At 50.5% G+C, this 27,048-nt stretch overlaps 1 protein-coding gene across 2 annotated transcripts in view; it reads right to left on the bottom strand.

Moving 5' to 3' along the window:
* Window positions 1-24,813, bottom strand: part of UVRAG (UV radiation resistance associated) — a 140,636-nt gene extending 115,823 nt beyond the window's left edge. For both annotated transcript variants that reach the window (XM_064144217.1, XM_064144218.1), the window contains exons 1-2: window positions 24,571-24,813; window positions 233-350 (exon numbers count right to left, since the gene is read on the bottom strand). In XM_064144217.1, the coding sequence (XP_064000287.1) occupies window positions 233-350; window positions 24,571-24,651 (199 nt within the window). In that variant the 5' untranslated portion in view covers window positions 24,652-24,813. The remainder of the gene's footprint in view (window positions 1-232; window positions 351-24,570) is intronic.
* Window positions 24,814-27,048: the final 2,235 nt, after the last annotated feature.

The following is a 27,048-nucleotide window of genomic DNA, read 5'->3' as shown; positions in this document are numbered from 1 at the left end:
AGGCAGCCACAACCTCCCAGGCACCTATACCAGAGTCTCACCATCCTCACACTGAAGAACTTCTTCCTAAGCTCCAGTCTAATGCTGCTCTCCCTCAGCTTCAAACCGTTCCCCCTCAGCCTGTCGCTAGACTCCCTTAGGATAAATCCCTCTGCAGCCTTCCTGGAGGAAGTAAAACTAGTAAAAACCACAAGTAGATGAGTAATAAAAGTTGATTTCAAGGCTGGCTTACCTTTGTAGATCTTAGTGTTATCACACAGGTGAAGAGTGAAGTAGGTGTCCAAGAGGCGATAACCATTCCTGTTGATGATGTTCCGCGCTGCGATGTTCCGGAGGTGGCGAAGCCGGCGCTGAGGAGAGCAAAAACCAAACCAAGTAAAGAACTTCCATTGATTGAAATTCTTACCTTCAACTATCTGCCCACTGCCCCTTATCCTCTCACTGGGTACCACTGAAGAAAGACCAGTCCCATTCTCTTGACATTCTGCCTTTAAGTATTGATCAGTGTTGACGAGATCCCCGCCTCGGTCTTCACAGAATTATTGGGGCTGGAATAGAGCTCTAAGATCATCAGGTCCAGCCTGATGATCTGACACCACCACATCAACCAGACCAGGGCACTAAGTGCCACATTCAAGCTTTCCTTAAACACCTCCAGGGACAGCAACTCCAGCATCTCCGTGGGCAGCCCATTCCAGTGCCTAATTACCCTTTCACAGGATCACAGGATGTTAGGAGTTGGATGGAACCTGCAGAGATCAAGTTCAACACCCCTGCCAGAGCTGGACAATAGAATCTAGTGCAGGTCACACAGGAAGACATCCAGACAGGTCTTTAAAGTCTCCAGAGGAGGAGACTCCACAACCTACCCATGAGGAAGTGCTTGCTAACACCCAACCTAACTCCCCCTTGCACAGCTTCAGGCCATTCCGTCTTATCTTGTCACAAGCTGCCTGGCAGAAGAGCCTGACCCTCACCTTACTACAACTTCCCTTCAGAGAGCTGTAGAGTGTGACAAGGTCCCCCCTGAATCTCCTCTTCTCCAGCCAGAACACCCTCAGCTCCCTCAGCCTCTCCTCATCAGCCTTTCCCTCCAGTCCCTTCCCCAGTTTCATTGCTCTCCTCCAGACCTGCTCCAACACCTTAATATCTCTCTTGCAGTGAGGGGCCCAGAGCTGCACACAGTGCTCGAGGTGAGGCCTCCCCAGTGGCAGTAGAGGGGCAGAATGACAGCCCTGGTCCTCCTGATACAAGCCACGATGCCTTCTGTGCCAGCTGGGCACACTGCTGGCTCATGTTCAGCCAGGTGTCAACCACCACTCCCAGCTCCCTCTCCATCTTCTCTCCTCCAGGCTAAAGAGCCCAAATTCTCTCTTTCCTCACGAGATGGATGTTGTGAGAGAGACTGAATCAAGCTCTCTTCCCCTCCTCTCTCCAAGTATCAAACAGCTTTAACATCTGTGGCTAAGAACCCTTGGTTTCTAAATTTTGTCTTCAAACAAACAGTGAATGTGAAACAAGTTAGGAAAGTTGAAGCAGCCAAAGTAATTTTGCTCAGCCACTCTCAAATCATTGCTCAGCAGTGGCTGGGACTTTACCTTTCGAACTCCCTGCATGCTTCAAACCAGACTAGCATGAACTCAACACTCAAACTGCCACTTCAAACAAATAATGTTCTCACCAAATCCTTCAGTGTTATTCTCTTCATTGGTCTCTCAACCTACCAGACAAGGTGTTGGCAAATGGCTCCCTATCCTCTTTAAGGTCACCACAAACCACCTCCTAGCCTCAAATGATTGGTTTAGTTCATCCTTTTACCACAGGCTTTGTTTTACAGCACATTGCCTTTTCCCCAAAAGCTTCATTTGTAACTCTGGAGCCACCTTAGAAGAAACATTCTTACACTGACCAAAAAGTGGATTCAAAATGCTTCTAAAAACAAAAAGAAAACTTAGAATCATAGAATCAAGCAGGTTGGAAGAGACCTCCAACATCATCCAGACCACTCAGCCCTGGCCAATGAACTAGACCATGGCACCAAGTGCCTCATCTAGGCTTTGTTTGAACACCTCCAGGGATGGGCACTCCACCACCTCCCTGGGCAGCCCATTCCAATGCCAATCACTCTCTCTGACAACAACTTCCTCCTCACATCCAGCCTAGACCTGCCCTGGCACAGCTTCACACTGTGTCCTCTTCTTCTGTTGTTGGTTGCATGGCAGAAGACATTAACCCCACCTGGCTACAGCCTCCCTGCAGGCAGCTGCAGGCAGCAATCAGCTCTGCCCTGAGCCTTCTCTGCTACAGGCTGCACCCCCAGCTCCCTCAGCCTCTCCTCATAGGGCTGTGCTCCAAGCTTGCAGCCTCATCCACCCTGGCCTTAGACCCCTCCAGGGATGAAGCTTCCACCACCTCCCTGAGCAACCTGTTCCAGAGTCTCACCACCCTCACAGTGAAGAGGTTCCTAACATTCAACCTAAATCTCCCCACTTCTAGTTTTGCTTCATTCCCCCCAGTCCTACCACCACCTGACACCCCAAAAAGTCCCTCCCTTCTCATTAGAAATTCTCTGTTCTATGAAAGCATCAAGAATTTTTCTATCACAAAGAGGGATTTCCCCCCAAGATAAGATGCTCTACAACCAGAGCAGTCATTCCAAAAAGTCCAGTTAAAAAGAACCCAGACAGCAACAATCAAAACACAAGCAGCTACATGCCATTAGTGCTTTTGCAGCCTCATGACTCACATCACTTAAACCAGCTGTGTTTGCAAGCTGGTAAGGCTGGATCTGCCTCTCATTAAAAGATAAGCAAAACATGCAGATGAACAGAGATAATTCTCACTGCTAACTCCTCAGATGCTTGCCAGTCTATTGGCAACACAGCACTGAAGCTCTCTAGCACTGCACCAAGAACCTTCACGAGATAACACATGCCAAAGAGAGTTACTTTTCAGCACAACACTGGTTTAGGGTGAGCTCAGACAAGCAGAATTGATGCCATGAAAAAGGCTCTTGAACTCCAGCAGCTCTGAGCTTCATGCAGGCAGCCTGAGCTGGTCCGGTTCACTGCTCCTTGGGGTGGTAGAGCAGGTTTAGCAGCTCACTCTAGGGGGTTTGTGACACAAGAGGTTCTTTTGATTGCTGCAATTGCCCAGATGTCCTTTGCAAATCCCAAAGACATCAATGGAGCAGTGAAATTGCTTGGTAGAGCTTCTTATCATCTGATTCCATTGCAAGGCTAGAATCTAGCCTGCAACTGGGTGAAAGCAGCTGCTGGGTAGCAACTCAGCACTCTCCTGCATGAACAGAATGAGTGCTTCCTTCTACCTTGACCACAAACCAAGAGAAGAGAGACTGCAGTTTTCCCTGAGCAGCAGTTTTTGTCTGGCCCTCATGGGCATCATGAGGCACATCAAGAACAGTGTAGCAAGCAGGCCAAAGGACCTTCTCCTTCCCTTCTACTCTGCCCTGATGAGGCCACATCTGGAATACTGTGGTAAGTTCTGGGCAAGCCTGTTCAAGGACAAAGACTTACTGGAGAGGGCACAGCAAAGGGCTACAAAGATGTCTAGAGGACAGGAACATCTCTGATGAGGAAAGACTGAGGGAATTGGGGCTCTTTAGTCTGGAAAAGGGAAGACTGAGGGGGGTGAATCTCATCAACACTGATCAATACTTCAAGGTGGGTGTCAGGAAGCTGTCACCAGGTTTTACCCAGTGCTGCCCAGTGATAGGACAAGGCACAGACTTCAACATAAGAAATTCCATCTAAACATGAGGAGGAACTTCTCTGAGGGCAATGGAGCACTGAAACTGCTCAGAGAGGTGGTAGAGCCTCTGTCGCTGGAGTGATCTTCCAAACCTGCCTGGATGTGCTCCTGTGTGACCTCCTCTAGGTGAACCTGCTCTGGCAGAGGGGTTGAACTTGATCTCCAGAGGTCACAGAATCACAGAGCCTTAGAGGTTGGAAGGGACCTCCAGAAATCACCCAGTCTAACCCCACTGCCAAGGCAGGATCCCCTAGGGTAGTTCACACAGGAATGCATCCATACAGGTTTGGAAAGCCTCCAGAGGAGGAGACTCCACAACCTCTCTGGGCAGCCTGCTCCAAGGCTCTGACACCTTCACACCAAACAAGTTTCTCCTCAGGTTGAGGTGGAACCTTCTCTGTTCCACTTTGCATCCATTGCTCCTTAGCTTCTTGCTCTGCACCACATAAAAGAGCTTGGCCCCCTCCACTTGACACCCACCCCTCAACTAGGGAGAGACATTGAGCAGAGCTCCTCTCAGCCTTCTCTGCTGCAGCCTAAGCAGCCCCAGGGCTCTCAGGCTCTCTGCACAGGGCAGATGTTCAAGTCCTCCACTCCCCCCCCCCGTGCCTCTCTGCTGGACTCTCTGCAGCAGGTCCCTGTCTCTCTTGAACTGGGGAGCCCAAAATTTGGCCCAGTACTGCAACTGTGGTCTCAGCAGAGCAGACTAGACCCTGCTGGCCACACTTTTCCTACTGCACCCCAGGATGCCATTGGCTCTGTTAGCCACAAGGGCACATTGCTTGGCCCATGCAGAACTTGCTGCCCATCAGCACTCCAAGCTCTTTCTCCATGGAGCTGCTTTCCAGCAAAGCAGCTTCCAACCTGCACTGGTCCCTGATGTTATTTCTCCCTAGATGCTCCCCAACCTCTGCCATTGTGTGATTCTGTGATTATGAATACACTGCTGGAAGTAATTGCACCAGTTTCCAAGCATAGATATACCCCAAAGATAGAGAGAAAGGCTGGTCAGGAAAGCTTTAGAAGGAAAACAGACCTTACTACCAGGTAGGTTTCCCTTCTCATGCCTGCAGAGCCGCAAAACCAGCTGCAGGAATTCACCAGCAGTATTCTGGCAGAGCTGCTACTGAGTGCAGCAAGACCATGAACCATGCTCAGCAATGATCAGCTTCTCTGAAAAGTTCAGAAGCTTAATTCTCCTTTAAGCACCTCATTCAGGTCCCATCACTGAGGAAGGATGATCAGAGCAGTTATTTCATGGAACAAGTCTTTCCACTCAAGAACTTTCTGGGAAGCACTCCAGATCTACCCCAGGCCATGAACAAGTCAGACTGCTACAGAAGCAAAGTATTTCAATCAACAACCTTGTTCATACTTTGCCTTTCAGCAGGTGACCTCAGAACTCTACAGTGTGCTACATCTTCTGAAGTTTAAAGGATAGAATCTGCCTGCTCTTTTCAGCCTTAGTTTCCTCAACACTAGGATAGCACAGAATGGTTTGAATTGAAGGGATCTTTAAACATCATCTAGTCCAAGCCTCCTGCAGGGAGACCTACAATTAAAGCAGGTTGCTCAGAGCCCCAAACAACCTGACACAGAATGGTCCCAGGGATAGGGCATCTACTGCTTCTCTGGGCAACCTGGGCCAGTGTCTCACCATCCTCCACCTGAAAGATGTCTTCCTTCTCTCCAGTCTAAATCTCCCTCTTTTTGTTTCAAACCATCACCCCTTGTCCTGTCACAACAGGCCTGGCAAAACAGCCCCTCCTCATCTTCTCTGCAGGCCCCTCTCAAATACTGGAAGGCCACCAGAAGGTCTCCCTGGAGGCTTCTCTTCTGCATCCTGAACACCTCCAATTCTCTCAGCCTGGCCTCACAGGAGAGGGCTTCTCACCCTCCCATCATCAATGTGGCCCACTCTGGCCCTGCTCCAACAGGTGCTTCAGCACTGCAGGGGAGGTCTCAGCAGAGGGGCACAATACCCTCCCTGCCCCTGCTGCCCACACTGCTGAGGATCAGGACAGGGCTGTCAGGGCTCAGTGCTGGCTCAACTCCAGCTTTTCACCCACCAGCACCCCCAAGTCTTTCCCCACAAGGCTGCTCTCCAGCCCGGACTGATACTGGGGATCGCCCCGACACAGATGCAGGACCTCGCACTTGGCCTCGTTGAACCTCGTGGCTTTGACACAGGAACACCTCTCCAGCTTGCCCAGACTAAAACACAAAGTCACCTGGGTTTTGAAGCCAGGATGTCTCATATCCTAAGCAAGCATCATACCCTGGACCAACAAGCCAACAACAAAGCTATGCCCTTCTTGTTTCTAACATCTGCTACCATCAATACAAATCACTGCAGCGGTGGCAAGGGTGGAAGAAGAGAAGAAAAGGGAAGAAGCCAAAAGAGAAGAGCACTGCTGTTAACAAAAGGTCTGGACTGTTCATGGAACCACAGGAGAACAGAAACCACCTACAACAGCCTGAAATATTAATGGAATTCCATAATTATTTGTTCAAGTCCACGTAATGGGTAGCAAAAATAAGCACAGCCAGCTCTGACTCCTCCTCCATCTTAACCACTTTATTACTCTCTTACAAGAATCTGATGACCCTGGGAAAAATCACAAGGATGTAAACATATCTGAGCTGGATGAGAATGGAGCCAAACACCATGCTTCTATCTTCACTACTGATCTGTGACAGTTAGCTAATGCTCAGGCTCCAAGAATGAATTGTGAAGCTCAGGTCATTTAGACAGGCAACAGCTAAGCCTATTCTTCATCACATGGAGCAGCGGAGATGATCTAATGTCCCACTGCTGGGACAAGAGGGAGGTCTGTCTTCTCTCTGTCCCACATCTGCCTCTTCCCACCCTCTCTCTCCTAGTAGCATGATCTGCCCTCTTCAGCACTGTTTATTCACAGAATCATAGAATGTTAGGGGTTGGAAAAGACCTCAAAAGATCAAGTCCAACCCCCCTGCCAGAGCAGGGTCACCCAGGGCAGGTCACACAGGAACACATCCAGGTAGGTTTTGAATGTCTCCAGAGGAGGAGACTCCACAACCTCTCTGGGCAGCCTGTTCCAAGGCTCTGTCACCCTCACAGTGAAAAAGTTTCTCCTTATCTTCCCAAGGTACCTCCTCTACTCCAGCTTGCACCCAGTGCCCATTTTCCTACCACTGGATATCCCTGAGCAGAGCCTGGCTCCATCCTCCCAACACTGCCCTGCACATCTTTATCAACATGAATGAGGTCACTCCTCAGGCTCCTCTGCTCCAAGCTACAGAGCTCCTGCTTCTCCAGCCTGTCCTCAGCAGGAAGATGCTCCACTGCTTTCGGCATCTTTATGGCTTTGAGCTGGACTCTTTCAAGCAGTTTGCTGAACTGAGAGGTTCAGAACCTGACAGACTCTTCCAGATGTGGCCTCACCAGGGCAGAGGAGAGGGACAGGAGAACCTCTCTCTGACCTAATAACCACAGCCCTTCTAATCCACCCCAGAATACCACTGGCCTTCTTGGCCACTAGGGCACATTGCTGGCTCAGGGACTGCTGCCCTCCTAATTCTTTAAAGGAGAACAAGGGGACACAGTCTCAAGTTGTGCCAGGGCAGGTCTAGGCTGGATGTGAGGAGGAAGTTGTTGGCAGAGAGAGTGATTGGCATTGGAATGGGCTGCCCAGGGAGGTGGTGGAGTCGACATCCCTGGGAATGATGAAGCCAAGCCTGGATGAGGCACTTAGTGCCATGGTCTGGTTGATTGGCCAGGCCTGGGTGCTAGGTTGGACTGGCTGAGCTTGGAGCTCTCTTCCCACTTGCCTGATTCTATGATTCCATGAGTTCCTTTCAGTTCAGAAAGAGCTCTGCCCTCTGTACAAGCTGGCACACATTCTGCTTTCACCTGCCTTTCATGTGAGGCTCCTTGCTTGTTTATGACCCACAGCAGCTCTGGAAGAATGTAATGCTAAAATAATTGGAAGGATTTTGCTTAAAGCAGGGTGCAAAGATTACTTAGCAACTACACAAAGGTTACCACAGAAAATCTAATGGCTTTGAACTTAAATGAATTGAGCTGGTCAACTATTTGGGTTTCTGAATGTTTGTCATAGTTCAGCCACAGAGCAAAAAAAGAGCTTTCTATGTTTTGTAGTTCACAGCAGACTGGTTGGTTTGGAGTGGTTTAGGTTTGGTTTGATTTCCCCTTTCTCAAAACAACATAGAATCAGAGTGGTTTGGGTTGGAGGAGACCTCCAAAAGTCATCTAGTCTGGGATGATTTAGTCTGGAGAACAGGAGACTGAAAGGAGATCCTCTCCCTCTCTACAGCTGTCTGAAAGGAGGTTATAGTGAGTTAGGGGTTGGTCTCTTCTCCCAGTAACAGCTGATAGGATGGAAAGAGATAGTCTCAACTTGTGCCAGGAAAAGTTTAGATTGGATATCTATCAAAAAAACAAAAAAAGACCCCAAAATGGCCAATTTGAGAGCATCTGAAGGAGCTCAGGAGAACCTCGAGGTGGAGACACCAAGGAGGACACAAAAGACACAGCTGGGACCTCAGGAGATCAGGAAAAAGTCTTCCCTGCAAGAAGCACTGAAACAGGCTGCCCTGGGAGGTGGTGGAGTCACCACCTCTAGAGGTGGTTAAAAAACTTGTAGATGTGGCATTTGGGCCCATGGTTCATGCTTGTGCTAGGCTGACAGCTGGACTCAACCAGAAAGGTCTTTTCCAACTGAAACAGTTCTGTGGTTTTATGGCACTGTGCACTTAAGCAGCAGTTTGACTCTGGGGATCCTTCAGCTTTACACTGAACATGACATCCATGGCATGGAATCCCTTGGTGCCCAGTTTAGAGTCACCTAAGACTCATGGAATTGTCCAGGATGGAAGGGACCACAAGGATCATACAGTTCCAATCACCCTGCCACGAGCAGGGACACCTCACACTAGAGCAGGTTGCTCAGAGCCACATCCAGCCTGACCTTAAGACCTCCAGGAATGAGGCTTCCACCACTTCCTTCAGCATCCTGTTCCTGTCTCTCTCCACCCTCACAGTGAAGAACTTCTTCCTAACATCCAATCTGAGTCTCCCCACTTCTAGTTCTGCTCCATTTCCCCCAGTCTATCACTACCTGACACCCTAAAATGTTCCTCAGCAGCTTTCTTGTTAGTCCCTTTCAGATACTGCAAGACCACAGTAAGGTCTCCTCAGAGTCTTCTCTTCTCCAGACTGAACAGCCCAACTCTCTCAGTCTGTCTTCACAGGAGAGGTGCTCCAGCCCTCTGATCATCTCCATGGACCTCCTCTGGACACCTTCCACCACCTCCAGATCTTTCTTGTAACAGGGGCTCCTGAACTAGATGTAATACTCCAGGTGGGGTCTCACTAGAGTGGCACAGAGGGGGAGAATCACCTCCCTCTACCTGTCTGCTGCTCTGCACAGGTTCTACCTCTTACTTACTGCACCCCAGTGTGGCACATGAGATCTAGCAGTGACCTTCTCTGCACACCAATCATTGACAGTAACTGTATACACCAAGAGGTATGATTTCTAGAAGCAGACAGCATCTACAAGACACATCAGAAGCTTCAGAAAGTGCAGTCACTTAGAAAAGACAAGAGCTGAAACTTGAAATCACTGAAGAGAGTTAGTTCTGTTCCAGCTGAAATCAAGGCAGATGCCCAGGACTGTGTCTAGGTGAGGTCTGCATCTCTCCAGAGGAGACTCTACAACTTCTTCAGGCAGCCTGCTCCAGCTCTGCCACCCTTACAGGAAAGAAGCTCAGACTTAAAACCACAGGAAGGCCAAGAAAACATTTCTACACCCATTCAAGCCCCCCTTGCACACCTAATCACATCCCTCTTGCTAGGAAGATTTATGTAGAAGCTTTGCCATTAAACAGCTTTCCACAGCTCAGCTTTTGACAGCTCAGAGTCAAGAGAGTCACACATGACTTCAGATCTACTTCAGAAGCAAAGCAGAAACGTTTGATGTGCAGTTTTGTAGGCCACACCATAGGGAATCTTTGGAATTCTAGCTTGATGCCCTTTCAGCACACACTTGAAGACAGTGAGGCCCTCAAAGCCACACAACCATGAATTTCATGGATCTCTTGTGAATCTCCTTATAATTGCATCCCTTTGTATCTCAGAGTGCCCTGGAGCAGAGCCCTGTGAGGAGAGGCTGAGGGAGCTGGGGGTGTGCAGCCTGCAGCAGAGGAGGCTCAGGGCAGAGCTCACTGCTGTCTGCAGCTGCCTGCAGGGAGGCTGTAGCCAGGTGGGGTTGGGCTCTGCTGCCAGGCAAGCAGCAGCAGAACAAGGAGACAGAGTCTCAAGTTGTGCCAGGGGAGGTCTAGGCTGGATGTGAGGAGGAAGTTGTTGGCAAAGAGAGTGATTGGCATTGGAATGGGCTGCCCAGGGAGGTGGTGGAGTGGCTGTGGCTGGAGGTGTTGAAGCCAAGCCTGGCTGAGGCACTTAGTGCCACGGTCTGGTTGATTGGACAGGGCTGGGTGCTAGGTTGGACTGGATGAGCTTGGAGCTCTCTTCCAACCTGGCTGATTCAATGATTCAATTTCCTCAGGTGGTTGGGTGCAGCAGCAGCAGCTCACTAAATCATTTTCCATTCTAAGATTCAGCTATTTTCTGACAACAGACTTCAAAAAATTCTGCCTGAGGCTAAGACCAGTTCAAAGATGTGGGGTAGGAACCCAACTACTTTACTTCCTGGGAAGATGCAGCATGAATTTAAAACACTTTCTTCCCTAAAGACTGGATTCAAGGAGGAGACACTGGATCTGTGCAGTGTGATTTACTCACACTAAAGGACCACAGGAGGAGTCAAAACTACTTTCATCAACATGGACTCAAAGCTTCCACAGACACACAACTGGGAATTTTACTTCATAGATGCTTAAATCCCTTTCCTTATGCTTCTGGGCATCCAAAAGTCTTCTGAATGGTTGGCTTCAGACATAAAATACTTACAGAGCTTTCACTTGGGACACAACAAGGCTCTACAGAGGCACCTGGACAGGCTGGATTGAGGGGTCAAGACCAGTTGGATGAGGTTTAACAAGATGAAGTGCAGGGACCTTCACCTGTGTGAAAACTAACCTATGAAATAGTCTAGGATTGGAGAGGAGTGGTCAGAAAGCTGCCTGGCTAAAAAGGGCCCTGGGGGTGCTGGTCAACACCACCTGAAGGAAAGCTGCCATGTGCCCAGGTGGCCAAGAAAGCAAACAGCATCTTGGTTTGGCTCAGCACTGGTGTGGCCAGCAAAGCCACATCTCAAATACTGGGTTCAATTTTAGGCTCCTCACTACAAGAAGGATGCTGAGGGGCTGAAGAAGAGCAACAGGTTTCTAATCATCCATACTCCACCAAAACTACTTCCGTACTACACTCAGTGTTTCAACAAGAACAGTCAGCACATCTCTCTTTGACATGGCCTGTGCAGAAGTATCATTATTCTCCATCTGCTTGAACACAAAGCATTCCTGCTCTGTGAGGACAGCCTGAGAGAGCCAGGATCAGTCAGTCTGCAGAAGACAAGGCTTCAGGGAGACCTTCTGGTGGCCTTTCAGTGCTTGAAGGGAGGCCTATGAAAAAAGTAGGGAGGGGATTTTACAAGGGCATGAAGTGAAAGGACATGGAGTGATGGTTTTAAACTGAGAGAGATGATTGAGAATCGATCGGATGCACACAAGAAGTTCTTTATGTCAGGGTGGTGAGAGACAGGCACAAGTTGCCCAGAGAAGTTACAGAATCATAGAATCAACCAGGATGGAAGAGACCTCCAAGCTCATTCAGTCCAACCTAGCACCCAGACTTGGCCAATCAACTACACTAAGTGCCCCAGCCAGCCTTGGCTTCAACACCTCCAGCCACGGCCACTCCACCACCTCCCTGGGCAGCCCATTCCAATGCCAATCACTCTCTCTGCCAACAACTTCCTCCTCACATCCAGCCCAGACCTGCCCTGGCACAGCTTCAGACTCTGGCCCATTCTCTGTTGCTGCTTGCCTGGCAGAAGAGCCCAACCCCACCTGGCTACAGCCTCACTTCAGGCAGTTGTGGACATGAGGTAGCTGTGGATGCCCTGTGTTAAAGACCAGGTTAGATAAGGCTTTGACTGATCATGGTAGGGGAGTTAGAACTAGATCATGAAGGTCTCTTCCAACCCAGACCATAGTATATTTGTAAAACAGTCCTTCATTAGCTCAACCCAGAGATAAAAGCTGCAACCAGTGAAGTCAGTGCTGTATCTGACAAAATACGTCAGCCTGTGGCACAATCTGCTCCTTCAATGCTAACTGAAATAGCAACAGGAGAATCAGAAACTGACTAACATAGCTCATCGTGCAGTAACTGAAAGAGTCACACAGCTATTTATTGCTCTTAAAGGGAGTCAAGCCACAGAATCCTAGAATCGTAGAACCAGGCAGGGTTGGAAGGGAGCACAAGGAGCAGCCAGTGCCAACCCCCTGCCATACCCAGGGACACCCTACCCTAGAGCAGGCTGCACACAGCCTCAGCCAGCCTGGCCTCAAACACCTCCAGCCATGGGGCCTCAACCACCTCCCTGGGCAACCCAGTCCAGCCTCTCACCACTCTCCTGCTCAACAACTTCTTCCTCACCTCCAGACTCACTCTCCCCACCTCCACCTTTGCTCCAGTCCCCCCACTCCTGACACTCCCTCACAGCCTCCAAAGTCCCTCCCCAGCTTTTTTCGAGCCCCCTTCAGATGCTGGCAGGCCACAAGAAGGTCCCCTGGGAGCCTCCTCTGCTCCAGCCTGCACAGCCCCAACTCTTTCAGGCTGTGCTCACAGCAGAGCTGCTGCAGCCTCTGAGCATCCTCCTGGCCCTTCTCTGGACACTCTCCAGCATGTCCACAGCCCTCTCATGAATCACAGAATGTTAGAGGCTGGAAGGGACCTCAGAAGATCATTCAATCCAGCCCCACTTCCAGAGCAGGATCACCTAGACCAGATCACACAGGAACACAGTCAAGTAGGTTCTGAATATCTCCAGACTACACAGCCTCCCTGGACAGCCTGTTCCAGTGTTGTGACCTTCATAGTGAAAAAATTCCTGCTCATGTTTCCATGGAACAGGGCAACCCACTCTAGGTGACCCTGCTTTAACAGAGGGGTTGGACTAGATGATCTCCAAAAGTGCCCTTCCAACACCCCCCAAAGCATCCTAGAATGGTTTAGGTTGAAAATGACCTCAAAGATCATCTAATTCCAACCTCCCATGCTGTGATTGTCTGTGACAAAAGAAGAATCAAAACAGAGTGTATTTAAATGTAATGCTAGCAGAAAGGGTTCAAAAGCAAACTCAGGAGCCCATGCAGAGCCTTAGGCAAATGAAGTTCCCTAAGTACTGTTTCAACGGCTGAGTTTGCTTACAGTCACTACAACATCAAGAGCCACAGACCAAGCAGGCTGGCAAACACCACAGATCCAAGGAATAAAAGCTGTCAGCAGATCCTATATAAAACTGCTCTCAACTGAGATGAAGAAAAATCTGACAAGCAGTGACCACTGGCTGGGCAAAGCTTCTCTTGCTGGGTATGGGTATTTAAGGACACTAGATGCAGCCATTCTGACTTGAACCAAAGACCTTTAAGAAGCAGCACTTAGACAAATATCAGCTTTCTTGACTGATGCTTCCCCTTCTGAGTTTGTTTAAATAAATCTTTACTCAGTTGCAAGATGAAAGACCTAAACTGTTTCTTTGACATGGTCTAAGGAGGTTTTTCTTCCCCTCTACCCTAGGGAGACTACAGCTGGAATACTGTGTTCAGTTTTGGGATCCCCAGTTCAAGAGAGACAGGGACCTGCTGCAGAGAGTCCAGCAGAGAGCCACAAGAACGAGTGGGGGACTTGAGCATCTGCTTTGTGCAGAGAGCCTGAGAGCCCTGGGGCTGCTTAGGCTGCAGGAGAGAAGGCTGAGAGGAGCTCTGCTCAATGTCTCTCCCTAGTTGAGGGGTGGGTGTCAAGTGGAGGGGGCCAAGCTCTTTTGAGAGGTGCAGAGCAATGAGAGGAGCAATGGATGCAAAGTGGAACAGAGAAGGTTTCAGCTCAACAGGAGGAAAACCTTCTTTGGTGTGAGGGTGACAGAACCTTGGAGCAGGCTGCCCAGAGAGGCTGTAGAGTCTCCTCTGGAGAGAGAGCTGTGGAACCCTTAGGTCCCCTTTCAGATACTGAAGGGCCACTAAAAGGTCTCCTTGAAGCCTTCTCTTCTCCAGACTGCAGAGCCTCAGCTCTCTCAGCCTGTCCTCATAGCAGAGCTGCTGCAGCACTCAGAGCATCTTTGTGGCCTCCTCTGGACCCACTGCAGCAGTTCCATGACCTTATTGTGCTGGGGGCCCCAGAACTGGAGGCAGTGTTCCAGGTAGGGTCTCACCAGAGCAGAGGGGCAGAATCCCCACCCAGTCCTGCTGCTCTCCTGGATGCAGCCCAGCATATGGTTGCCTTCTGGGCTGCCAATGACCATTGCTGGCTCATGTTCAGTTTTTCACCAGCTGACACCCACAAGTCCTTCTCCCACAGCCTGCTCTTGAGCCATTCTCCACTCAACCTCTATTTCTGCTTGGGATTGCTGCAACCCAGGTGCAGGACCTTGCACTTGGCCTTGCTGAGCTTCATGACCTTCCAAACCACATCTCCCTGGAAGTCTGTGTAAGAGCACCAGGTCCATGCTCTGTGTCACAGTGTTTGCTTACTGCAGCAGCACTTCCCTCTCTACTTGTCATTTAAAGCCAAGGAGAAGTGAAAGCCATATTCAAATCTGACACTTTCCATCCACTGTTCTGATTCCCCCCAGCATATTTAGCAGCAAAGAGGAAGTCAAATATTTAAGAGTTAGTCTTTTATACTGTTATATATTCCACTGAATAAAAAAATACATAGGGCTGGGTGCTAGGTTGGACTGGATGATCTTGGAGGTCTCTTCCAACCTGGTTGATTCTATGATTAAGTGCTCTTTTCACACTCTTCTAGCTCTAAAAGGACTTTGGATGCAGCCCTGAGCCCATGGAGCAGCTGTCTTCACTTCTCCCATGCACAAGACCTCTCAAACAACTGCCAGCACACTTTGCATCTCCCATTTCAGCTACCTTCCTCAAGTTAAGAGTGATTTGTACCTTTAAAGAAAGTAACTATGAAATTTTAGCCTTGCTCTGCTTCATTCAGAGTCTTCTCATGTTCCTCTATCTCAAATCACTTTGATCATCTCAAGTACTTAGAGATCCTAAGGCTAGGGGATCTCATGCCCCTGTACCTGGACTGCTAAAAGTGCACCTCAAATTCTGGGTTCAGTTTTGGGCCACTCACTCCAAGAAGGCTGCCCAAGGGAGGTGGTGGAGTCATCCTCCCTGGATGTGTTCAAAAAATGTGTAGACATGGCACTTCAGGACATGATTTCATGGTCATGGACTCAAAGATTCTAGGACTCTAAGGAGGATATTGAGAGGCTGGAGCACAGGATGTTAGGGGTTAGAAGGGACCTCCAAATATCATCAAGTCCATCCCTCCCTGCCAGAGCAGGGCCACAGAATCTATGGTTAGGTCACACAAAAACACATCCAGACAGGGCTGAAAAGTCTCCAGAGGAGACTTCACAACCTCTCTGTGCAGCCTGTGCCAGTGCTCTGAGACCCTTACAGTAAAGAAGCTCTTCCTCATGCTGAGGTGGAACTCCCTGTGCTGTAACTTACATCCATTGCCCCTTCTCCTGTCCCAGGGCACAACTGAGCAGAGTCTGTCCCCTCCCCCTTGACCCCCAGCCCTCAGATATTTACAAGCATTGATTAGATCCCCTCTAAGCCTTCTCTTCACCAGAGCAAACAGTCCCAGGGCCTCAGCCTCTCCTGACAGGGCACAGCTCCAGCCCCTTCAGCATCTTTGTAACTCTGGAGTATGTCTAAATAAAGGCAACAAACCTGGTGAAGGGTCTAGAGCACAAATCATATGAGGAGCTGCTGAGGGAACTGGGGGTGTTTATTCAGGAGAACAGGAGGTGAGGGACAACCTTTTTGCCTTCTGCAACTCCCTGAAAGCAGGCTGTGGTGAGCTCAAGCTCAATCTCTTCTTCCAGAAAGCAAGGACCAGGACAAGAAGAAATGACATCAAGTTGCACCAGTGGAGGTTTCAGCCAGATATTAGGAAACATTTCTTCACTCAATGAATGGTTAAGCCCTGGAACTGGCTGTCCAGGGAGGTGGTGGAGTCACTGCCTCTGGAAGTGCTCAAAACACATGCAGATGTGGTGCCTGGGGACATGGTTTAGTGGTGCACTTGGCAGTGAAAGGTCAATGGTTGGAACTGATGATCTTGGGAGGTCTCTTGCAACCTTAACAATTCCATAATGCACCAAATGTGTTGGACTGTCACTTCTGAGTGCTGAAAATCTGGGTTTGTTTATTTCTGGAATCCAGAAATACCCTCAATCTAGAAAAAAAAAACCTTCCTTTTTTTATTCCTGGGAAGTTCTTCCCAGAAGTACTTTCAAAAGTTCACTTCACTCAGGCCTTTCATTCCTCTGCACCCTGAGAACACAACTATCTGAAGCATTTATGTTAAGCTCTTGCTGTGACTAAAATCCCCAAAGCTCCAAAGCTATTAGTTGTTTAGAATATATAATTCACAGGATGGAAGGGACCCAAGGAGATCATCCAGTCCAACCCCCCTGCCAGAGCAGGACAACACTAGCTAACACAGATCACAGAGGGACACATCCAGACAGGTCTTGAAAGGCTCCAGAGAAGGAGAATTCCTCCAGGAATTCCTTGAGCTGCAGCTCGATGGAACAATTTCCTGCACAAGAAACTTTACAGTACAGATGAAGCTTCACTTCCAGGTCATCAGTGAGATATCTATAGATCTTGCAATCAGCTTCTCATTTCTTTCTAGCAAGGCTCATGGAATCATAGAATCAACCAGGTTGGAAGAGACCTCCAAGATCATCCAGCCCAACCTAGCACCCAGCCCTATCCAATCAACCAGACCATGGCACTAAGTGCCTCATCCTGGCTTTTCTTGAAGACCCCCAGGGACAGTGCCTCCACCACCTCCCTGGGCAGCCCATTCCAATGCCAATCACTCTCTCTGGGAAGAACTTCTTCCTAATATCCAGCCTATACCTACCCTGGCACAACTTGAGACTGTGTCCCCTTGTTCTATTGCTGCTTGCCTGGCAGAAGAGGCCAACCCCCACCTGGCTACAATGTCCCTTCAGGTAGCTGTAGACAGTAATAAGATCACCCCTGAGCCTCCTCTTCTCCAGGCTAAACAGGCCCAGCTCCCTCAACCTCTCCTCATAGGGTTTGTGTTCCAGGCCCCTCACCAGCTTTGTTGCCCTTCTCTGGACATGCTCCAGCACCTCAACATCCTTCTTGAATTGAGGGGCCCAGAACTGGACACAGCACTCAAGGTGTGGTCTGACCAGTGCTGAGTACAGGAGAAGAATAACCTCCCTTGTCCTACTGGCCACACTGTTCCTGATGCAGGCCAGGATGCCATTGGCTCTCTTGGCCACCTGGGCACACTGCTGGCTCATCTTCAGCTTACTGTCTATCAGTACCCCCAGGTCCCTTTCCTCCTGGCTGCTCTCCAGCCACTCAGTCCCCAGCCTATAGTGGAAACCTGAAAAAGATATTTTTCAGTGTCCATAGCAAAGACATTCAAAGGCTTGGAGTAATCTTTCAGTACTTCTGCTTAAAATATCATCTTCTGCAGCTAGACACTTACTGAAGGTCAGGCTGGATGGGGTTCTGAGGAACCTGATCTAGTTGGAAATGCCTCTGCTGCCTTTATTATTTCATGTTCAATGTTGATTTTTTTTGGAGGGGGGGAGTGGAGTTTCTTCTTACTACTTCAGAACTTGCTTGGCTGGAAGAAGTTTTTCAGTTCCTGAATAAGATTTCCATCATCAGTATTGAAAGCAAAGGGCCTCAAACAGGTTTAGGATGGGGATAAGCCATTGTTTGAGTGGTGGTGGGATGGGAGCAAAGGGTTGGAGTTGATGATCTGTGAGGTCTCTTCCAACCTGATGATACTGTGATATCTTGGCCATGTGACACTGACCCAGCCCCTGGAAATGTCCCCATGGGTTTCACAAAACCAATATGAATCTAGTCTGACAAGCCTGTATCAGTGCTAAGTAGAAACAAAGGTGATGCTCTGCAGTTTGCTGAGGACCATCACATGGCTCATCACGGAACCACCTCAGGTCCTTTGTCCTTTTCTCAAACCTCTGTCCCATACTATATGAGCTAAAGTGCTCCCAGGGTTAATTAAGCTCACATGGAAGTCCCAGGAGTCCTGCTTGCTAAGTACTGCTCTTGGGCTCCCAAAAACTCCATCAAACTCCACCTGTTTTTTCATGAAGCCCAGGCTGAAAGTGAATGGAAGCTACAGGGAAGTTGGGGAGTTCCACAAACTGTTCTGCTCTGAACACCTGCTTTTGATGTCTGTGGCTGAAAGCTCATTGCTGTTCCTTCCCACACCTACTTCTGATGTCTGTGGCTGAAAGCTCATTGCTGTTCCTTCCCACAGAAACTTTCACCATCCAACAGGACATGGAAGTGAGAGAGACAATATTGGGTCACCTGGACTTTGGTCCAGCACTAGTCACAGCTGTGCACACTGGCACAGTTTACCCCTTCCCTCCTTACTACCATGTTCATATTTACCAGAGCATGTTCAACTCCCTCCCAAGCAATAAATCTTTGATTTTCACCTTGGAAACCCACTGCTGACATCACCACTGAAACACAGTTGACCAATATGGAACTGAAACTAAAACTTGTGATGAAAAAGATCCCTACTGTATGCCCTAGGATCTCTGAAATATACCCAAGTAAGCTCCAGGGAGCAGAAAATTGCTTATATCAAAGTATCAGTGATATGGCTCCAGGAGTTGAACAACTGCCTGGGAAAAACCAGACCTTGATGGAGCTGATCTGTGGTCTCATTACAGGACTGCCTCATGTACAGACTAAACATCACATTGTCTTCCCCCTGCAATTTGGAAGTAAGCCATAGATAGCCTTCAGAAGAGAGTTTTTTGCAACAGATCATCCAACTTGCCAGTAGAATCATAGAATCAACATCATCTGGTCCAACCTTTCACCCAGCCCTGGCCAATGAACTAGACCATGGCACTAAGTGCCTCAGCCAGGCTTGGCTTCAACACCTCCAGGGATGGAGACTCCACCACCTCCCTGGCAGCCCATTCCAATGCCAATCACTCTCTCTGCCAACAACTTCCTCCTCACATCCAGCCTAGACCTGCCCTGGCACAACGTGAGACTGTGTCCTCTTCTTCTATTACTGGTTGCATGGCAGCAGAGCCCAACCCCACCTGGCTACAGCCTCCCTTCAGGTAGTTTTAGACAGCAATGAGCTCTGCCCTGAGCCTCCTCTTCTGCAGGCTGCACACCCCCAGCTCCCTCAGCCTCTCCTCATAGGGTTTGTGTTCCAGGCCTTTCACCAGCTTTGTTGCCCTTCCCTGGACACCTTCCAGAGAATCAGGAACATGAGATCAAACCTTTTAGAATACACCTGGCAAAGACTGGTGGCAGAGATGCAACCAGCTGGTGAACAGTCCCCTGCAGTTGGTGCACAGTCAAACCAGTGCTTGAAATACTTTGCCTAATCAGTCAAGTCACAGCAGTGCTAAGCTGTTACACTTACAACTTAACAACTCCTCTACTATGCTGGAATCTGCATTGGGGTTTGTTTCCTTTTTGCTTCTGTCTCCATCTTGATCAAAACACATTAGGAAGGAACATTTTTGTCATGGTTCTAGCTGTTTTCACAGAATGTCTGGGGTTGGAAGAATGTTTAGACATTACCTAGACCAACTCCACTGCAGTAAGCATTGGAATGGGCTGCCCAGGGAGGTGGTGGAGTCACCATCCCTGGGGGTGTTCAAGAAAAGCCTGGCTGAGGCACTTAGTGCCATGGTCTGGTTGACTGGATAGGGCTGGAGGATAGGTTGGACTGGATGATCCTGGAGGTCTCTTCCAACCTGGATGATTCTACGATTCTAACATGTTCAACTAGCTCAGGTGGCTCAGAGCTTCATTCAACCTGAGCAGGAATGTTTCTAGGGAAACCCCATGGCAGGGGGGTTGGAACTGGATGATCCTTGTGGTCCCTTCCAACCTTGACTGATTCTATGATAAGGCATCTACCACCTTTCTGGGCAACCCAGAACAGAGTTTCACCATCCTCATTATTAAAACAGTCTTTCTTCTATCTAGTCTGATGTTCCCTCTTTAAAACCATCACCCCTTGTGCTGTTACTACAGGCCTTGCTAAAATGTTCCACTGCAGCTTTCCTGTAGGCCCCCTTTGAATACTGAAAAGCTGTTCTAAGGTGTCCCCAGAGCCTTCTCTTCTCTGGGCTGAAGAAAACCCAACTCTCTTCAGCCTGTCTTTACAGCAGTGGGCTTCCAGCCCTCACATGATGTTTGTGGCCTCCTCTGGAACCAGTCCAACAGGTCCATATGTTTCTTGTGCTGGGGGACCCAGAGCTGGACCCAGTACTGCAGGTGGGATCTCAGCAGAGCAGAGTGGCAGAATCCCTCCATCAACCACTGGCCACCATCATTTCTAAGAGGTCTTCCTCTTCTCCACCAGTTTACTGATGCCCTGGTTCAACATCTTAGCAACAGGGATGCTTCAGTCTGTGGCCATGGATCTGATCTAGTGTCTTAACCACTGACTGATTGAAAGTATTTTGGTTCAAAACAAAAAAAGAAAAGATGTCTTCTTTTTCTCCCTTATTCACTCACTACAAACCATGCATCAGCAGAGCAGGAGCTCCAATTCAAGCCTGCAGGTCTACCTCACAGTTCTTTTTAAAGCTTCACTCTCACTAATGCTGGAATTGACATTAAGAGTTCATCAATCTCAGCACAAGAGCTGCAAGTGCTGGAGGCCCTGCTTCTGGAGCCCATAAATATGTGCTTTCCTGTCTCTAGACAACCACACAACAGCTGTTTTGGTCAGCAATTAGCAGAGCAACATTCAACAGATCATTTGACTGCAGCATGACTTGCTCTCCTTCTCAATACTGCATTTTTTCCCTCCTGCTCCTTCCATCTAGCATAGAAAGCTGAAAGGTTTGGCTTCACCCCACCACCTCTCCTCCTGCTTTGAGCTGCTTAAAACCTGAACTAGTGGAGGGTGTCCCTGCTCATGGCAGGGGAGGTGGAATTAGATGATCCCTGGGGTCCCTTCCAACCCTGACAATTGTGGGACTGTGTTATGCTGTGAAAACGACAGGACTGAGAAGTTGGAGCATTTGACTTGGGATGCCACTCCTGTTTTTCTTACATCAAGAGACTAGGAAGAGAAAATGCTCAAGAATCTCTGCTTTTATAAGGTAATTATTTCCCAGCACGTTTTCAGTTCTGTTAGGCTCACTTCCAGCAAAAGAAAACTATGTCCTGGCACAATCACTTAGGGATACAAATAGGAATGTTATGCTTAAGCAGATGAGTTCCTTTACAGCCGTGTCCCTCCATTTCTCCCACTTGCAAAGCAGAATATAACAACAGAAGGCATCTGTGGGGCAGATCAGCCTGACAGAAGTGTGGTCCCACTGGTAAAAAGGTTTTGGACACAACTTTTCACTCCTGCAAAAGTGTCTAATAGCAGGAGATTGGTTTTCCAATCAGTGTGAAGTTCAGTGGCACAATTAAATCTAGACTAGACCCAAATTACACCCTCAACACTTCAGTTAGAAAAGTCACTGCAGCTGCTGAAAACACTCCCTTTAAGTTCACATTTGAGAACCTGATCTTTAGAGAGATTTATAGCCATGACTCAGACCATCTTCCTCTCATCCTTACAGGCAAAAAAACACAGCACTGGGTGTTCCAGAGGAAACTGCCTACTAGAACAAATCTCCGAGTCGATTTCTGTGCTGGCAGGTAGCAAACAATTCCCTTGCCTGATGGAGCATCAGAGCTACACTCAGAGTAGCCAGATTTTTGCATGACAGAAGCACTGCAACAGACTGGAAAGACTTTTCCCTTCTTTTTCATCGTCCTGCAGCAAAACATCCACAGACTGATTCGCCTCTACAAGGTATGTTGCAAGCCAGGAAGAGACTTTGAAGCTCAGATAACACAGGGAAAGAGGAGGATTCCTTATCTGCCTCGGAGCATCTCGATTTGATTGCAAGCCCTGACACAGAGGCCTCAGCACAGGGTCCTGCTGTTTGCAGAGCACACAGCAAAACAATACCTCAGACTTTGTCACAGCCTTGCACTTACAGTACCATGTCTTCAGCACCCCCTACAAACATCCCACTAGCTTAAACTAAATATTTACTCGACTGGAACGTCCTATAATTGATGAGTCAGATTCTGCTCCTACAAACTCCTACAGAAGTTTCTGCTCCTAGGAAAATAAAAAGCAGCCTGTGTTTTGGTCTCACTTTCACAAATGAAATCACAGTACCACAGTGTCACAGTATCACCAAGGTTGGAAGAGACCTCACAGATCATCAAGTCCAACCCTTTACCACAGAGCTCAAGGCCAGACCATGGCACCAAGTGCCACGTCCAGTCCTGCCTTGAACAGCTCCAGGGACGGCGACTCCACCACCTCCCCGGGCAGCCCATTCCAGTGTCCAATGACTCTCTCAGGGAAGAACTTTCTCCTCACCTCCAGCCTAAATTTCCCCTGGCACAGCCTGAGGCTGTGTCCTCTTGTTCTGGTGCTGGCCACCTGAAAGAAGAGAGCAACCTCCTCCTGGCCACAACCACCCCTCAGGTAGTTGTAGACAGCAATAAGGTCACCCCTGAGCCTCCTCTTCTCCAGGCTAACCAATCCCAGCTCCCTCAGCCTCTCCTCGTAGGGCTGTGCTCAAGGCCTCTCCCCAGCCTCGTCGCCCTTCCCATCCAGCAACTAATAACTAAAGCTCCTCCCTGCAGCATTTCTTTGCTTGGTTCTTGCCCAAGCCTAGGAAAGAATAAACCCAAAAGTTCAGCAGGCAGAAGGCCACATTTGATGTCCTGAAGGATCCACTGCTCCCTGTAAAGTTGATCCTGAGCAGTGCTCGTGTTTATGCTCACTGCCAAAGCACAGGCAAGCATTTGCTGTCAAAATAAGCTCCATACCTTATTTAAGAGCCATCTTCACTCCCCCCTGGCTTTGCCCAGAAGTGGATGCCTGGTAAGCCACGTTTAGCTGAGGAACAGTTAGGGCATCATTTCAAGTTGGCACCTATTGATTTTTTCTCTACTAACTCTTCCTTTTCACAGCTGCTAAGATGTAGCCAAAGTCTACTCAGTAACATTGACTGCACCAAGGCAATAAAGCAAAACTTTGAGCACAGACTCACATCTTGGAGTATCCCTTGCTTTAGAAATGCCTTTGTTAGGGAATTATTCCCCCTCCTCCCCATGGCCAGCACCACTCCTGGACAATAAAAGTCACTGCATGCAAGAGGGGAAAGGGCACAGACCGAGTCTGGTAGGGATTGCTAACCCCTCCCGCAGAGCCTCGACTTCCTCACATAACCTTGCTCCTAATGCTCTCCAGCATTAAAACAATGGGACGGTTGCCCAGTAAACCAAAAGCCAACTACCAGCAAACAGGAAAAACCACAGAGTTAGCTGAAGGAAGGATGTGATGGGGATGGAACATTTCCCCACTGTTCAGAACAGCCTCGTTTTCAAGCGTGCTCGCCCACCCCGCCCATCAAAAGGCACAGCGGGAGAGGAGAGGGCACCCCCCAGCTGCTCCCACCTCACCCAAGCTTAGAGCTGATTTATCTGGGTCTTATCCATGCTGCAAGTGCACAGCTGTTGCCTGCACCCAGCATCTCTGTAAGCACAGAAGCAGCCTTTCAGGAAGAGGAAGCTCACCCCCTCACCCCTTGACTCTCCAGTACTGCCAGAAGAGGCACACAGACCCCTCCCCCATGTAAAGGGGACCTCACCTTCTCATCTCCCTACCAGAGCAAGAGGAAGGGGCTCAAACCCGCTTACCTCACGGACCTTCATTTCATCAGTGCAGGAACCCTGCCTCGGGCAGCCTCACACCTGGAGGGACCTTCCCCCTTACACCTCAGGGAGCATCTCTCTAACTCCTCACCTCAGGGCACCCCGCACCCACGGCAGCACCCCCTCTTCGCCTCAGAGAGCACTCCTCTTCCATAACACCTCTACACCCTAGACCACCCCAAACTTCAGAGACATCTCTCCTCTTTCACCCCAGGGCACCTCCCACCTCAGGAAGCAGCCTCCCTGCCTCTCGGAGGACCCCAGAGCTCAGGGGGCATCTCCCTTCCACTTCAGGGCAGTCAGGGTGCGCTCCACCACACCTCAGGGTACCCTCCACCCTAAGGAGCACCTTCTTTAGCTCTCGGGGGACTCCACATCTCAGGCAGCAGCCTTCCTACTCCTCAGGACACCTCAGAGCCTCACCCCTTACGCTTCGGTGCCCTCATAGCCCCCAGGAAGCGACCTCTTTCACCTCTCAGGCAACCCCTCACCTCACAGGGAACCCCTCTTGCCTCAGGACACACCTCTGCCCAAGGAAGCATCCCCTTTCAAGCATCCAGCACCTTCAGGAGCACCTCCTCCACAACTCAGGGCACCCCATACCTCAGGAGCACCTCTTCCTCACCCCACAGCATCCTACACATCAGGGAGCAAACGCCTGTACCTCAGGACACCTTCCAGTGCCGAGAGCATCCTCTATAGGACCCAGTGCCTCCCCCATCCCAAACCAGGGCCGCCTCCAGGTCACCCCTTTCTACCCGGGGCCCGTCCTACCTGCTGCGAGGGCAGCTCCACATGCAAGGCCCGGGTGGCGGAGCCAGGGGGTAAGGCGGCGGGGACGGCGACCGAGCTCATCCTCACGGCAGGGCAACGGCCGGGGAACGGCTGCAGCGCCCGAGCATGAGCACTGCGGGCCGCTCGCCCCCCGCCGCCACCGCTGCCGCCGGGCACCGAGGGGTTAATGGCGGCAGCAGCTCCGACCCGGGCCGCTGGCTACGGAGCCATATTACCGCAGTGCTGGGGGGCGGGCGGTAGGGGGCGTCCGGGCCGGTCATTGGCCAGCGCTCAGCCGAGGCGGGACCCCGGGTGCGCTCTTCACAAGCCATTGGCTGAGAAGAACGTCACTTAATTCCCCTCTGTCAAACCGTTGGAACGGGACCCATCGCCCATTGGAGGGTCGACTTCCGGAAGGCGGGACGATTCTGAAGGAGCGGCAGACGATTGGGCGAAAGCGGATTTGATTGACTTCGCTCGCGCTCCGTCACGTGTGTGTGGGGAGGGGGAGGAGGAAAAGCTGTTTTGGTCACGTGGTGGGACGAAAATATTTGGCGGGGCGGGGCCGGAGGCGGGGCTGGGGGCGGGGGTGGGGCCGGGGCGGGGCCGGGGTCGGGGCCGGGGGCGCTGCTGCCATGGCAACGCGAGCGGCCCGGCGGCAGCCGCGGCCCGGACACGGCCCAGGGGCGCCCGCGGCTGAGCTCCCCCGTGGGGTGCGCTCCCTCAGCCGCAGGCTCACGGAACGGCTGCCCGCCCCATATCGACCCGGATGGAAGAGACCTCCAAGCTCATCCACTCCAATCTATCGCCCAGCCCTAGCCAGTCAACCAGACCATGGCACTGAGTGCCTCAGCCAGGTTTTTCTTGAGCCCCTCCGGGGACGGCGGCTCCACCACCTCCCTGGGCAGCCCATTCCAATGCCAACCACTCTCTCTGTGAAGAACAATCGTGCCAGGCTGCCCTGCCTGTAAGCCAACCTGTCCCACATGATGTCTGTCTGCCTTACATCTCACCAGCCTGTTCGACATCGCAGCCGACAGCTGTACAGGCTCCCAGGATGTCAGGGGCTGGAAGGGATCCAAGGAGATCGTCCAGTCCAACCCCCCTGCCAGGGCGGGACCATACAGTCTGGCATCTCCTCCTCTGCAACATCACATCCATCTGCCCCACATCACCTCCTCCTTCCCCACATCACACCATGTACCCCACATCACCTCCTCTGCAACATCACATCCATCTGCCCCACATCACACCATGTACCCCACATCACACCGACCTGCCCCACATCACCTCCTCTGCAACATCACATCCATCTGCCCCACATCACCTCCTCCTTCCCCACATCACACCATGTACCCCACATCACACCAACCTGCCCCACATCACCTCCTCTGCAACATCACATCCATCTGCCCCACATCACCTCCTCCTTCCCCACATCACACCATGTACCCCACATCACACCAACCTGCCCACCGCCATCCCACGCAGACAACACCCGAGCATCCAGCTCCCCCAGAAGGAGCACCCCCAGCAGGCTGGCACCCTCCCCACGTACCACGCAGCACCAGGAGCGCCAGTCCTGTCCCCGCACCCAGCCCGGCCTGGCAGCGCCCTGCAGCACCGGCGCGGCGTAGGCGGCTGCTCGGGAGACTCCTGTCCCCATGCCGCTGCCGGGGCGCAGCACAGGCTGTGCCGGGACACCTCTCCGCACCGCCGCGAACACCCGGGAACACCCAGCCCACCTGCCCGGCGGCAGCGCCGCTGCGCCTGTCCCCAGCGCGGCTGTGCCACTGGAAATGCCTGTTCCCACCGGCCCGGGAGGCTGAGCGGGGCGTGCAGGGCTTGCAAGCCCTGTCCTCCTCTCCTGCTCCTGCCTTCCTGTCCTTTTTTCCTCCTTTCCTCGTGTCCACTTCTCTTCCTTTCTCCTGTCCTCTTTCTTCCTTTCCTCATGTCTATTTTCATCATTTCCTCATATCCACTTTTCTTCCTGTCCACTTTTCTTCCTTTCCTCCTGTCCTCTTTTCTTCCTTTCCTCCTGTCCACTTTCCTTCCTTTTCTCATGTCCACTTTCCATCCTTTCCTCCTGTTCACTTTTCTTCCTTTCCTCCTGTCCTCTTTTCTGCCTTTCCTCCTGTCCTCTTTGCATCCTTTTCTCCTGTCCACTTTCCATCCTTTCCTCCTGTTCACTTTGCATCCTTTTCTCCTGTCCTCTTTTCTGCCTTTCCTCCTGTCCTCTTTGCATCCTTTTCTCCTGTCCACTTTCCATCCTTTCCTCCTGTTCACTTTGCATCCTTTTCTCCTGTCCTCTTTTCTTCCTTTCCTCCTATCCACTTTTCATCCTTTCCTCCTTCCTTCCTTCCTTCCTTCCTTCCTTCCTTCCTTCCTTCCTTCCTTCCTTCCTTCCTTCCTTCCTGTTCTCTTTTCTTCCTTTCCTTTTGTCCTCTTTCTTCCTTTACTCATGTCTATTTTCATCCT

This window comes from Pogoniulus pusillus, chromosome 6 (assembly GCF_015220805.1).
Source record: "Pogoniulus pusillus isolate bPogPus1 chromosome 6, bPogPus1.pri, whole genome shotgun sequence".
NCBI classification, from domain to species: Eukaryota; Metazoa; Chordata; class Aves; order Piciformes; family Lybiidae; genus Pogoniulus; species Pogoniulus pusillus.
The sequence above is the reverse complement of the archived record's forward strand: the minus strand, read 5'-3'. Positions and strand labels throughout refer to the sequence as shown.